We start from the raw sequence: 14,135 nt of genomic DNA, 5'->3' as shown, positions 1-14,135 counted from the left end.
TTTTTTTCTAACATATTTTTAGAAAAATTAAAATTTTTATCTTTTAGAAAATGTCTAGCGATTTCGCTATCTATATTCGAGACAAACTTTTTGACAGCAAAACATCTGTCGACCATAAAATCTTACATAGTGTAAACAATAAAGGTGAATTTGTTCTAAAGTTCTGTTTCTGGGAATATGACAAGAACCATAAAACATTACAAAGAGCAGTCTTAAAATTTGTCAATGACAGACTTGTTGACAGAAATGACGCCGATTGGAAAGATGAAGTCCAACAAAAGTTCTTAGAATGCAAAGAAGACACATGCGCTGTTCTTGAAGATGAAATAGAAAACAGAATAGATGAGCTATTAAAGGACAAAGAACTTTTACATAAATATGGTTCTGAGAAATTTGACGTCTCACCACCAGAAAAGAAGAAGAGAGAAAAGAAAGAAAAGAAAGTAGAAGAAGAGAAGAAAGAACCTGAACCAGTTCCAGAGAAAAAGAAATTTGACATGTAAAAATAAAATTTTATTTTTAGAACATTTCTGGGTCAATGTCAATGTTCTCTTCCTCTTTAGGAGCAAACACTGGCTTAGGCTCTAAAATCTTTTTACCCAATTTACCTTGAACTTCAACTATCTTAGACTCATAATATTCATAGTCGTCTGCTTTCTTTGGTTCATAAGGTATAACAAGTTTGTATGCTTTGCCTTCTTTAAGGTTTGAGAACCTTCTGTCAAAACTTTCTTTGACTGTTAACAAACCTTCTATGTCTAAGTCTTCAAATTTCGCACCATTTTTAGTCACAATAGCAAACTTAACTGGTTCGATGTTCCAAACTTTGCTGAATGAAGACTTTTCAAAATGGTAGAAGTAAACATTCAAATATGTGAATGGGTCTAGTTCTTCTTTAAGTCCTGACATGTACTTGTTTACTGAAATATATTTCGTCATCTTTTCTATCGGATAAAAAAATATTTTTTTTAAAATTTACTCAGAAAAAATTTTCTTTGTATATACACCATTCTGAACATCTAAAAGACTTTTGACATTTGCCAAGAATGTTCGTTTAGAAGCTGCCATATAACCATATTCTTGACAATATTGTTTATATTCATCATATAAAGACTTTTCATCTAATGACACAAAGTCAGTTTCATCTATGAACAGTTCATATACACTCTTGTTTGCTTCTAACAATGTTTGTCTCTCTTCGGTATGTGGAATTTGTCTTGGATTGAACTTAGAAATATCTAATGTCATGAAATATGAGAACAAGTGGTTGTAAAAGTCAGATGTCAAAGTTTCTGCTAAGTCGTCAAAATATTCTGTATCTTGCATATGAGAATCTGACGTTCTGACAACTAAATATCTTCTGTCAGAACTTTCTAACTTCATCGGAACAGCATTGTTTGAAACCATAATGAAGTTTGCAACATTTTCACAAACTCTTTGGTCTTTATACTTTCTTTCAACAACTCCAACTTTGTCTGTTATAAGACTCTTCAAAGCATCTGAGTTCAAAACTTTTGTTGTATCTATACTTTGAAGTTCATTGCAAACTATATGTTTCATATTCTCTATTGAGGAGTTAAACTTGCCACAGATGTTTTCTAAGTTTGTCATATTCGGATTCGAATAACCTTCTAACAGTTTGCACAAAATATCTGTAAAGAAAGTATTCTTACCAGTTCCTTGTTTTCCAATTATAATGAGAGCAGTTTCATTTTTAGCACTTGGATGTTGTAAGATGTTTGCAAACCAACATAAGATATACTCATAAACCTTTTCGTTTCCATTGCATATAATTTCTTTGACATGGTCTAACCAAGCTTCTATAATACTGTGTTTCCATTCTACTTGTTCGTATTTATATCCAGTGAAGATAGAATAGAAGTTTGGAGAAGGTGTATAAAACTTTATACCACGAACTGAAAAATCTTCTAACTTTGACAATAAGATATCCCAAGCATCTAACATCTTCATTCCAACTTGTACAACTTTTATTTTCTTAAGTTTCTGTCTACATTCTTGTTCAGACACTATTGTTGCTCTTGGTTTGTTAAAGACAACATCCCATTCTTTCATGACATAACATTCTGGGGCAGAGTCAACATAAATGACTAAACGTTTCAAATTCTCGACTGCTTTGTTATAGTCTCGAAATGGACACATATTTCTGAATGCTTGGAAGTCATAAAAATCTGAAACATCTATTCTGTACATTTTTATAAAAATAAAGAAAATATTTTTTTTTTATTCTTGACTTTGTTGTTCCTTTTGTTGCATTTGTTGTTCTTGTAATACAATACTTTCACCAGTTGCGTCTTCCAATTCGAAACTTTCTGCCGTCATTGACAAATACATAGGACATAAAAGTTTTACAGGAACAAAGTTTGCGTCAACTAATGTCAACGTTATACTTGCCAAAGTGTTTGAGTTCACTAAGGTTGAAAATTCTGCATTCGAATGAACAATAGGCAAACCAGCAGAGAAAGTATTGTTTATACGCATAAGTATCTTTTGGTCATAATAGTTTCTGTCGACATTCGAATAACACTTTGAACCTAAGTTTGAAACAATATATAAGATTGGTGTGCTTTGTTTCGTACCGAAATGGCTAACAAAAAAGTGACAGAAAACCTTAAATTGCGCGGCAATTTTAATTAAAAAAATAAACATTAATTTTTGTGATTGATATTATGCATTTTATTTATATTACATAAGATTTAAATTTAGGGGAAAAATTGGAAAAAAATAAGATTGGAAGTCTTTAGGTAAGAAGGAAAGGGCAAGAGATATATAGTGGAAAAAACCAGAATTTTCGAAAAAGTGACACCAACTATTAAAGTTATTTTATTACTAGATTTATTTACAAATTATAAGATAATATCATTAACCGAATATATTTTTAATATAAATAAAAAACTTTTTTTATACAAAAAATTACAATCAATCGATAAATATTATAAAACATTTATTCCAAAAAGATTAAGTAATAGGTGGGATCCTGCATATAATATAATTTTATGTCATAAAGTTTACAAATTTTAGATGGACCACAGTGAGAATGTGAGTGGTTAATTTAAAGGTGGTCTGATAAAGATATCGAAGCTTACTCAACACAGCATGAAGCAGTTTCTAATACACAATCTTACTAGTGGTGTTTCTTTCTTTTCTTGCGTCATTTATTTCTGTAGTTGGTTTTATTTTGTCATGGAACATGTTTTTCAATACTAACATTTCATTTGGTACTGTCCATTTGAGTTTTCTTAAATATTCATCCCTTCTCAGTTCATTGTCTGCAAAGTAAGTTTTTATGACATTTTGCAAACTTTCGTTTGCAAGGTCATGTACAATAGGTTCTCTTCCTTCTCTCTCCCTAACTCTCTTTCTAAACTCTTCACCAAATATACCATCTCTATGGTTCTGTGTAGTTCTTTGAGATAAATGTTCTAGAACGTCAGGTGTTATATTTCCCTCAGCCATGTTCATTTCATACTGGTCCAAAATATCTGCATCTTTCATATCTTTCAATGGCATTAAAGCCGCGCTGAAAATACCCGTTATATCTGGTTCACCATTCACTTCCATTGCGTCTACAACTTCTTGGAATTGAGGTTGTAAGTTTATGAACCACCTATCCGGGTTAGCTTTATGACCCCATTTCATTGTAGTTCCATAGTCTGCAGAAACAAAAGTAGGTTTGTTTCCATATTGGTTAGGTTCTGAATGAACTTTAAACAATGTTTCATTTCTATATGTTTTGTTGAAATTTAACCTTTTATTTTCACCGAGTTCAGCCAAAGATTGAACGTTATATGGTCGTAAGTAAAAAGGATTATTGTATTTGCGTACATTTTCTTTCAGTACTTCCATTCTATGCTGAATATTTTCATCTGATGTTGGAGTCTTTTGTATGTCGGTGAACATTTTTCGATATCCTTCTACTATGTCAGCCGAATTTTTCTTAGACTCTTGGAAAGATTCCATATTCACCTCATACTCTTGTTGAGGGTCAAGATTTTTCGGCTGTTCCAAATCTTCATCTAGTTCTGTGAAGTTAGTTTCCAAAGGAGGGACTTGTTCGTTTCCTTCAGGCTCTTCTAGCTGTTGTTGCTGAACTATTTCTTCCATGTCTGGTTGTATCTGAACTTCTTCCTGTTGAGTTTCTTGTACCTCATCTGGTGGCATTTCATATATTCCGAGACCGTTTTTAACAAGTTCCCTATCTAAGTCATCCGGACTCATAAACCTTTCTTCTTTCGTTCCGTCTCTATTTTTTACGCGTTTCATGAAGAGAGTTGAATTATCATTTAGCTCTGACATCAAATATCTCGGAGTAAATTCATTCATGTCATTTGGATGATATGCTATTAAATCATATCCCTTAGCGAGCTTGTATTTTCCAGGTTTGAGATTATATCCGATTTTATGCTGAACCATAAAGCTAAATAGGTTCGGGTCAGTATTTCCTTCCTTGAACTTTCTAATAGCTTCTTTATATCTGTCACTAAAGTCAAGAGTATCTGGGTAACCATAATCTTCCTTAAGCATTTTTAAGAATTCTTGGTTTCCTTTTTCTCTACTTCTTTTATGTCCTTGCTCTGTTTGTGGTTGTTGTTGTGCAGGGTTTTGAACTGTTGGTTGCTGTGCTGGTTGTGGAGGTGGTTGTTGTGCTGGTTTTGGTTGTGGTGCAGGTGCTGGATTTTGAACTGTTGGTTGTTGTGCAGGGTTTTGAACTGTTGGTTTTGGTTGTGGTGCAGGTGCTGGATTTTGAACTGTTGGTTGTTGTGTTGGTTTTGGTGCATGCCTGTGTCTGTGTCCATGTGACGATGTAAATGTTTTAGGTAGTCCTGGTGCAGGTGCTTCTCTTGGAGGGTTTGGTGGTATATAAGTTCCACCAGCTGGCACATATGTTCCATCTGCAGCATAATGTCCTACCTGACTTTTCATTTTTAAGAAAGCATTTACTAGGTCTGTTTTGGTCTGTTGTAACTCTTTTTCTTGACTTTCCACAACAGTTGCTCTAACGGCGTCATAGGCACTTTGAACTGCCTGTCTCGTTGCAGCATCTGTTATTTTCGTCATATTTTGTGCTACTTCTCTTAACTCTTTGTCGAAACCTTCAGACTTCAGTTTCTTTCCAGATGAGAAGTCGTTCACTAGTTTCACCTTACTATGAAGAGCTTCGAAGGTATTCTTAAAGTCAGCATTCATTAAAGCTTCATTTGAACTGTCTTCATCCGCTTGTATTTTTGTCCTTATTGACCCTATAAGTTGGGCTGCTTTAGCGTTGGCTTGGGCATCTAACCAGTCATTATTAGCTTTTATAATATCTGCGCTTTTCATTGCCTTTTGCATGGCTGCGTCGTTATTTTTACTTTCTTGTGCTAAGTTTTCATACTGTACGGTTTGGTTTTGCAAATGTAAAAGTTTTTCTGCCTTTACATTTGCTTCAACTTCTTTTTTATACTCATCGCTATCCATATATGTCTTCAGGGCTTTTTGTTTTATCTCTTCATCTTTCAGTACTTTATATTGAGTAGTATGGTTTTTCAAATTTATAACATCTTGTTCCATTTTTGCTACTTCTGCTGCTTTTTCTGACACTTTTTTCGCATATTCCTCTGTACTTAGTTCTTTCAGTTGTTCTTCTTTCTTCTTTTTCTCTACGTTTAACTCATTGAGTTTCTTTGTGTGTCTGTCATATTCTAGTTTCTTTTCGTTTTCACTTATTTGTTTCTGTATGTCTATGTTTGACTTTTTGACATCTGTTATTTGATTTTTGAGTGAACTCAAATTCATTTGACTTTGAGGGTTATAAGCTGTTCCGTCTGCAGCTCCACCATAGCCTGCCATTTTCGCTAAAAGTGCCGCTCTTAAACCTCCACTCTGTGCACCAATAACTCGGCTTAAAAGCATAGGGTTGCTTGACATTTGTTGCAACATAGTGGGGTCATTCATCATTTGTTGTTGCAACTGTTGTTGTGGTGTCAGTTTTACTATTGGATGTTTCAATGCTCTCTTCCTCTTACGTATATTCTTACGTAGCTTACGTGGCATTTTAAGTGAAGTTAAAAAGCGGTTTTTGACAGATGTTTATATGACACTATTTGTTCAGCACAAAAAACTACTCGGTCAAAGTGTTGTCAGTTTTGTAAAATAACCGTCCTCTCTCATTCTATAAGGGAGAAAAGGCTTCTCAAAGTATACTTCCTTAGAACGCCTGTAACTTTTCCTGTAGCGACGATAGACCCTTGCTTGTCCGGACAAAGTTATACTATTTTGAGTGCTCTACAAAAAAGTCAACGGCGACGACTCTCAAAAACCGTTGTGTAAAAAGTTTTACCGTTGGACAAAAAAGTATATATAGAAAACAAAAAACGTTTATAGTTCATTCAATATTTGAGATAAACCGTTTTTCCAACGGTAACTATTAAATAAAATAAAAAAATAGAGGGGGTCTCCGTTGGTAAAAAACGTTTTTATTCAATATTCATTTTCCACAAACTTCTGGTCAGTTCATTTTTTCTCAATGGAGCCCAACACCACTGACACTGCTGTTACCAATTCTACCCTTCGTAGGGGACAACAAATGTTGTGAACAACATTCTTCAAGCAAACCCCAAAGGTTTCTCAACCTACTCCTTCGGTTGAAGCAACAATTCAGGGTCAATCAGACTCAAAATCGAATTCAAACCAAATTCCACCCAATTCTACTTCAAACCAACCTTCAAACGCACCAGAACAACACACACATGTCTCAACCTCTCAAACTACACAGCAAACACAAAGACAAACTTCCAATTCTGGTACAATTCCAATTGTACTTACTCATGAAGAAGAAGAAGAATATTTGGTAGAACCAGAAATAAAAGAAAGCGATATTCGTAAGGACGCAGTCAAGAGACTCGAACAATTCATGAAGAATTACCCACAAAACGTAAGCATTAAAGACACAAATGACTATTCAGATTTCTACAATGATATTATTGAAGCCGTCAAAAAATTTGAAGATAATGTTCAAAATCCAACAAACCTTTCAGAATTCTTCTTCAAATTGCTTCCTTATACAGCAAATATCATTGGTTTACAGTTCTGTGACGAGTTTATTCAAACATTCAGTCCCAGACAGCAAAAAAGTCTATACGCACGTCTGAAACTGTTTCATCCTTATCCACTTACATATAATTGGATTGAAGAACTTCAAGAACACGGAAAGGAACAACATTTCAAGTTCTATGTAGATGTTCCTCAAGGAAAGCTTGCTAAGACATTCACAATACAACCAAAACAATTCTATGAAGACTTTCTTCACGTAATTTCAACTATTGCTATGGTTGAGCCTGAAAGGGTTACATTCGGTCAAAGTGTTTCTCTATATAATGTTCGTCAAGGACGTGAGCCGCTTAAAATAGCCGAGTTTACCTCCTCCTCAGCACAGCTCAAATTGAACTGCGAATTCCAATTTGTTGGAAACTCCAAGTTCTCTCTCCATACACCATTCAACCAACGCATCCGTATCTTCATTGCTGGATATGTTGGAGACCCTATAACAAATGATGATGAAGAAGAAACTTCAGAAGAAGATAACTAAAACCGTTCCAATAAAAAATTTCATTTTATTATTATATATTGTAAACTAAAAAGTGACAGCCAGGAAAAGTTGGCAGTGTCAGTCCTCCTCTTGGGTCTTGGGCAAAATTTCTTATGGGCTAGAGGGCGCAACGCGCCTGGAAGCCCCACTTACCTGACCTTCATCTATTAGTAAACACTACCGTATATTATTTTTAAGCTATCTTATTTTTTGAAATTTTATTCAAATCTTTGGTCGCAAGAAGAATTGCATGATAAATAAAAACATTTAATCAAAGTCAATTTTATTTTTCATATTCAAATGGACTGAGTGTTAACATTTAACATTTTTTGCTAATTGTCGTCAAAAATTAGGCGTAAAGCAAAAATTGATATTTCATATGGTTTTATGATAGATAAGCATTATATTCCCACTCATTATATTCGTAAATTTTGAGGTTTATCCTTCGCTTTTAAGATCATTGAATTTGATTTTTATATAAAATAGTTATATATTAGAAAATAATATGAGTTTATGTGATATTATTTTTCAGAAGATTTTGTGTTCTTCTTCAAAATTTTATTTTTTATTAAAAAGAATCTTTACAAAATATACATTTACTTTAATTAATATTTAAAAACGTGCTCTATCAAAAGTTCCAAAAATTCAATATTTTAGCTTTTCTGAGGTGTCACTTTTGATGAATTTCTGTTTACAACAGTTTTAAGTAACGAATTTTCTGAAATTCGAAAATCTGATGTAGTTATAAAGGCAGATATATTCTTTTTCTGTTGTTTATTAGTATACTCCTGTTGTTTTTTGGTTCTTCGATTTTTGCAGAAGATTGATAAACTTTTTGTTGAAAAAATGATGTTGGGCGTATATTGAAGGAAGAATTTGTTGGTGTACTTACTTTTTCAACCTTTAGACTTATTAAAGGCTTTTTTTCCTTTGGTTTGTCACTACTTTCTTTCCACCATTGCATTTTTTTATGCTATAAAATGGTAAAATATAGAATCTAAGATAAATTTCCTCATTCATTTGTTGATATTTTATCTTTCCCATTTATTTATGCTTAAATTGCTTTGTAGTAATAATACTTGTTCTTTTTCTTAGATTGAGAATGAAGAATAATATAGATGGGTTCGCCCTCAATAGTATTAGCTAGAAGATATGCAACAGATTGAAATCAACAAGAGAAAATTGTATAAGATATCGACATTTCATACCTTTTAAGATTTTCAATGAATTTGAGATGTGAAATGTTTTGCATAGGTGTATGTAGGGCTGTACAAAATCGAGAAAAACATTGCCGTGCGGTAATATAGGGTCAAAAAAATCGCGCCTCGGCGGCTCCGCCGCCTCGGCACTATTAAGTGCGCATTATATTTAATATGTCCTTCTTTTTTTCTTTTTTTTTCTTCTTCTTCTTTTCCTTTTCTTCTTCTTTTCCTTTCCTTCTTCCTCTCCTTCCTCTTCTTTCCTTCTCCTTCTCTTTTTACAACAACGTCGAAGATCTTCGAATTTGATTGTTGGAAAAGCATCTATTTCAGATAAAGGATGCCTTTCTCACAGTCAATATATGAGGGTCCTGGCTGAAACGTTCTCAAAAAGCCTGAGATGGTAATTCTCTGATCACTCATAGCTGGGCAGGTAGTCATTGCTGACAATACCTGTCTTTATGCATGCACGCTTTCATGTATATGGGTTTACACTATCAATTCGCAAAGTTGTTCCGAATTCTTCCAAAATGGAAGGACCCGAAACAACTTTGCTTGTTAACGATACAGACGCATTACTTTGCATTGATACTGTGCTGAGTTGTGTAGAAAGTTTGATTAGAGTTGTTTTGTTCTGGTATCTCTCATCTTCTGATGAGAGAAATCAAAGCAACACAACTCTAATGAGTTTGTTTTCACTCATTTGTATGTAGGTTTTTAGTTCGATTGGAGCTGCTTCATAATGAGATCTCTCATCAATTGATGAGGGAGATCATAACAAAGCAGCTCTAATGTATATGCTCGTATTAACCGGGTTGTAATGCGTTGTAACGTCAGCTTGTAGTTCGTTTGGGGCCACTTCACATTGAGATGAGAAGAAATGATTAAAGGACTCTGAAAGGCTTTGGCCGTTGATGTTGTAATCGCATTACTTGGAACTAGCTGGATGCTAAGCTGTGTAGAATATTCTATTAGAGCTGTTTTGATATGATTTTTCTCATCATAAGATTGGAGGAATCATAGCAAAACAACTCTAATGGGTTTACCATCATCTACTTGTATGTAGATGTTTGGAAAATTGTCTTGTTAATCGATTTTCGAGATGACTTTCAAATGCTATAATCAAATGACAAACAAGTCTAAGATTTCTCGACAATACATCAAATTATGATGTTTGTAAGTGCGATGAGATTAGAGTTTTTGAAGGAATGACAAGAGAAGTAGGGAAGCTCGGCATTCGCCGAGCAAATTAAAAATTAACGTATGGATTAAATTTTAAGAGGAATTCAATTTTAATTACGGGTTGTTCAAATATTGATTAATATAAATTTATTAATAAGAATAAACAATTTTTGTTTTTGAATTTATTCAATTTATAGCTTTACATATAGTTTCAAAATTGTACAACTATGATTATTTCAACAAAAAATATCTTACTTTTTCACTTCACTTTCACCCTCACTTTTTCCGTAATTCAAATTTCAACATTATGTATTTTAATTCCTTATAGTATTTTTAACATAATTAATCAAATAATAATTGGAAGTTCTGAACTCACTTTTTCCGTAATTCAAAATCAAAAATATGAATAATATATCTATTTATTATATACTAATGCTATTTTCAACTAGAAGTGAGGTACGGTAATCTTACGGATTCCCGTAACTCAATTTACGGAAAAAGTGTCGTAAACTATTGATGTGGCGGTAAAATCAGGGTAATTCACGGAAAGCTATATGCGAAAATTTGAAATTATACAAAATCGAGCGAAACAGAGTGTGGTAGAATTTACGAAAAAGTGACACTTAACCTTAAATTTTCAAACACTATTTTTTGATTGTATTTTGTTATTTATATATTTATATATATGTATATTTATATATATGTATATTTATATATATGTATATTTATATATATGTATATTTATATATATGTATATTTATATATATGTATATTTATATATATGTATATATTTATATATGTATATATTTATTAGAAACTGCTTCATGCTGCATTGAGTAAGCTTCGATGTCTTTGTAGGATAGCTTTCTGAGAGCGAAACAAGATAGTGTTGAAAAAAAAATTTTGAAAATCTGAGAGACTGTGCAAGAGCCAACGACCAAAACACTACCAGTAAGATACAGCAGTAGTAGCTGCTTCATGCTGCATTGAGTATTGTTGAATAATTTGAAGTAGTGGTTTTTGAAATCAGCACCCCTATGAGAGCGCTGGCGACCGAAACACCACTAGTAAGATTGTGTATTAGAAACTGCTTCATGCTGTGTTGAGTAAGCTTCGATGTCTTTGTAGGATAGCTTTCTGAGAGCGAAACAAGATAGTGTTGAAAAAAAAATTTTGAAAATCTGAGAGACTGTGCAAGAGCCAACGACCAAAACACTACCAGTAAGATACAGCAGTAGTAGCTGCTTCATGCTGCATTGAGTATTGTTGAATAATTTGAAGTAGTGGTTTTTGAAATCAGCACCCCTATGAGAGCGCTGGCGACCGAAACACCACTAGTAAGATTGTGTATTAGAAACTGCTTCATGCTGTGTTGAGTAAGCTTCGATTTCTTTATCAGACCACCTTTAAATTAACCACTCACATTCTCACTGTGGTCCATCTAAAATTTGTAAACTTTATGACATAAAATTATATTATATGCAGGATCCCACCTATTACTTAATCTTTTTGGAATAAATGTTTTATAATATTTATCGATTGATTGTAATTTTTTGTATAAAAAAAGTTTTTTATTTATATTAAAAATATATTCGGTTAATGATATTATCTTATAATTTGTAAATAAATCTAGTAATAAAATAACTTTAATAATTGGTGTCACTTTTTCGAAAATTCTGGTTTTTTCATTGATGTGGCGGTAAAATCAGGGTAATTCACGGAAAGCTATATGCGAAAATTTGAAATTATACAAAATCGAGCGAAACACTTTTAAATAGGTTGTTCTCGTATTTAAAATACTATTCCCAGATTTATTGTCGTCAGAATATTTCCAAATTTTTGCCGATTTACAAAAAATGATTTACAAAGCATATTTTTTAATCTAAAAAATTCCTAAAAAAAGGAACCGGTGTGCGGAAACCTCGGTAAATTACCGCAGTTCCCGTTGGGACTGCCATAGGTAGGGCTGTACAAGATTTAAAAAAACATTGCCGGGTTACCGTAGAGGCCTAAAAAAATCGCGCCTCGGCGGCAAGCCGCCTCGGCATTAAGAATGCGCATCTAAATTTTTATATGTCCTTCTTTCTTTTATTTTTCCCTTCCCTTTCTTTTCTTTTTCTTTTTTTCCCTCCTCTTGCTCTCATTTACCTTTTTTTCCTTTTCTCATCATTTTTCAAAATTTAAAATTTTTATCAAAAATCTTGCCTATAAAAGCAGACTATGGAACCTTTGTTGCATGCTAAGTTCGGTCAACGATAGAAATTGAGTGGAAATTAATCGTCGAGGAAGTACGATTATGTAAAGTAAAAAAATGTTGTGGGATTTTTAATATTATATATTATTTTATAATAAAATTTTTTGAGTCATTTTAAGAAGCACATATAATTTTTTGAATTGAAAAATTAAAGTAGTGTCAAACGAATTTATCACTTAATTTAATACTCAGATTTCTTAAAATTAATGAAAAAAAGGTTTTCTGAGAACTTTTGAGAATGGTTTTCAAATTCCATTATTGAAAATATATAGGTATTGTATGAAATTCAAACTCTATATTTATTAAAATTCTAAATTTTTAATAAAATAACTTTTCAGAGGAATATGATTTTGAATGGTTGATTAATAAGTATAAAAATGTCTACGATTTTAAGGAGGGAATTGTTCCTTATGAGGTATACATCATAACTATATACCTCATAAGGAACAATTCCCTCTTGATAGCTGGGAAACTTTCTCTGAATAACTTATCATTTGGAGAAAGTTTCCCAGCTATCTATTAGAAACTAAAGGCTGTGAGGCACTAATATATAATCAGTGCCTCATAGCCTTTAGTTTCTTATTAAAAACGAGAAAACTTGTTCGAAATGATAAACAATTTCGAACAAGTTTTCTCGTTTTAAGGAGGGAATTGTTCCTTATGAGGTATACATCATAACTAGATACCTCATAAGGAACAATTCCCTCTTGATATCCTGGATATTTTTGAATATATTTTTTAATTAAAGTTCTCAAAAGTATTATCAAAAGTGATTTTTTAAAAATATCTCCAATTAATTAACTAATTAAAAGTATTATATTTTTAAAATTAAATAGTTTTTCAATTTTTTTGAAGGAATTGAGATACTTCTCACGACAATAAAATTGAGAGGTTTACATTATGACTGATCTTAGCATGCAACACCTTTTAATGCCTCTTAATCAATATTATACAGCATAAAGCATATTAAATGAAAGTAATTACGTATAAATTTATTTTATTATCTTATTTATTAATTCTTTAGCATTTATTGTTTAATATTAACTTTTCTGTACATTAAATATGATATCTCCAAAGTATGAATGCCTTGTAACAAAACGAAAACTTAATTTTATGTTGAATATTTGTCACAAACATTAGATTATTAAAATATATGTTGGATATCCCTTAGTATGAGACTTCATGACTTTTGTTGTCTAACGTGAGCTTTGGATTGCAAGCTCTGTGGTTAACGAACATAAATTAATTGTAAAGTTTTCAAAAATTTTCATCGTTTCTATCAGCATCTATTTTTCCTTTAAAATAATATATTTGTATGAATACAATATTTAGTAATTTTTTTATTTCCCATAATTTCATTCAAAATTTCAGAAAAAATTAATTTCTATTCAATATTATTTCAGCTTCAAAACACTTCATTCTTATAGATGTTGATTCACTAAAGTGTGATTCTATTTATATGAGGTAGGGGCATGAGGCTCGGCAAGTCTTATTGCTTTTTACCTCAATTTAGGTAGTAAATAATTATAATGATTCATAGTGGCCGCTGCTGACTGGCCATCAGCAGTCCCCTGGCCAAGATTAATATAATTATTGTTGTAAACGAAAACGATAAAAACGGTTTGACAAAAAAGTGACACTTTACATGGCAAAAAATAGAGCCTTACTTTTGAGATACTTGAGATTGAAACTGAATCTTATGAAGCGGTGATCTTGAATCACTACATCATAAGGTTCAGTTTCATATAAAATTTGTTATTCTTTTGGAATTATTTCTTATAAGATTTTACATCTTTTAGCGGGGAATGTTTGTTATCATGTATATACTAGGCAAAATCGCAACCGAATTTTTAAATCTCGATCGCAAAGAAAAATTTCGATTTTTTATAAAATCGCGAACTTCTGAAAAATTGCG

General features: G+C 32.3%; 7 protein-coding genes across 7 annotated transcripts, besides 8 other annotated features; 2 read left to right on the top strand and 5 right to left on the bottom strand.

Annotated features, from left to right (window-relative positions):
• Positions 1 to 2,587: part of a mobile genetic element that runs on past the window's edge.
• Positions 51 to 503, top strand: TVAGG3_0086580 (uncharacterized protein; the record flags this gene model as incomplete). Its single annotated transcript, XM_051222291.1, has 1 exon — positions 51 to 503. The coding sequence occupies one exon, from the start codon at positions 51 to 53 to the stop codon at positions 501 to 503; it is 453 nt and encodes a 150-aa protein (XP_051107277.1).
• On the bottom strand, positions 520 to 909 carry TVAGG3_0086570 (protein of unknown function, DUF4108 family; the record flags this gene model as incomplete). Its single annotated transcript, XM_051222290.1, has 1 exon — positions 520 to 909. One exon carries the CDS (start codon positions 907 to 909, stop codon positions 520 to 522), a length of 390 nt encoding a protein of 129 aa, XP_051107276.1.
• Positions 976 to 2,211, bottom strand: TVAGG3_0086560 (uncharacterized protein; the record flags this gene model as incomplete). The annotated part of the gene is made up of 1 exon (XM_051222289.1): positions 976 to 2,211. One exon carries the CDS (start codon positions 2,209 to 2,211, stop codon positions 976 to 978), a length of 1,236 nt encoding a protein of 411 aa, XP_051107275.1.
• A 588-nt stretch (positions 2,588 to 3,175) lies between the features above and the next one.
• TVAGG3_0086540 (protein of unknown function, DUF4106 family) lies at positions 3,176 to 4,179 on the bottom strand (the record flags this gene model as incomplete). Its single annotated transcript, XM_051222288.1, has 1 exon — positions 3,176 to 4,179. A coding segment is annotated over one exon (1,004 nt), but the record flags the coding sequence as incomplete, so codon positions are not given.
• A 53-nt stretch (positions 4,180 to 4,232) lies between these two features.
• TVAGG3_0086530 (protein of unknown function, DUF4106 family) lies at positions 4,233 to 5,205 on the bottom strand (the record flags this gene model as incomplete). Its single annotated transcript, XM_051222287.1, has 1 exon — positions 4,233 to 5,205. A coding segment is annotated over one exon (973 nt), but the record flags the coding sequence as incomplete, so codon positions are not given.
• Positions 5,206 to 5,668: 463 nt separating this feature from the next.
• Positions 5,669 to 6,051, bottom strand: TVAGG3_0086520 (protein of unknown function, DUF4106 family; the record flags this gene model as incomplete). The annotated part of the gene is made up of 1 exon (XM_051222286.1): positions 5,669 to 6,051. A coding segment is annotated over one exon (383 nt), but the record flags the coding sequence as incomplete, so codon positions are not given.
• A 1,273-nt stretch (positions 6,052 to 7,324) lies between these two features.
• TVAGG3_0086510 (uncharacterized protein) lies at positions 7,325 to 7,585 on the top strand (the record flags this gene model as incomplete). The annotated part of the gene is made up of 1 exon (XM_051222285.1): positions 7,325 to 7,585. The coding sequence occupies one exon, from the start codon at positions 7,325 to 7,327 to the stop codon at positions 7,583 to 7,585; it is 261 nt and encodes an 86-aa protein (XP_051107271.1).
• A 661-nt stretch (positions 7,586 to 8,246) lies between these two features.
• Positions 8,247 to 8,284: a mobile genetic element.
• Positions 8,247 to 8,284: a terminal%2Cinverted (terminal inverted repeat of Banshee-A3 transposon ID:TVAGG3_0086500).
• A 611-nt stretch (positions 8,285 to 8,895) lies between these two features.
• Positions 8,896 to 9,028: a mobile genetic element.
• A 368-nt stretch (positions 9,029 to 9,396) lies between these two features.
• Positions 9,397 to 9,656: a mobile genetic element.
• Positions 9,657 to 9,986: 330 nt separating this feature from the next.
• Positions 9,987 to 10,060: a mobile genetic element.
• Positions 10,061 to 11,927: 1,867 nt separating this feature from the next.
• Positions 11,928 to 12,119: a mobile genetic element.
• Positions 12,120 to 13,814: 1,695 nt separating this feature from the next.
• Positions 13,815 to 14,049: a mobile genetic element.
• Positions 14,050 to 14,135: the final 86 nt, after the last annotated feature.

The sequence above is a fragment of the Trichomonas vaginalis genome, chromosome IV, assembly GCF_026262505.1.
Source record: "Trichomonas vaginalis G3 chromosome IV, whole genome shotgun sequence".
Classification (NCBI taxonomy): domain Eukaryota; phylum Parabasalia; order Trichomonadida; family Trichomonadidae; genus Trichomonas; species Trichomonas vaginalis.
Note: the sequence above shows the minus strand (reverse complement) of the source record. Positions and strands in the feature narration are given on the sequence as shown.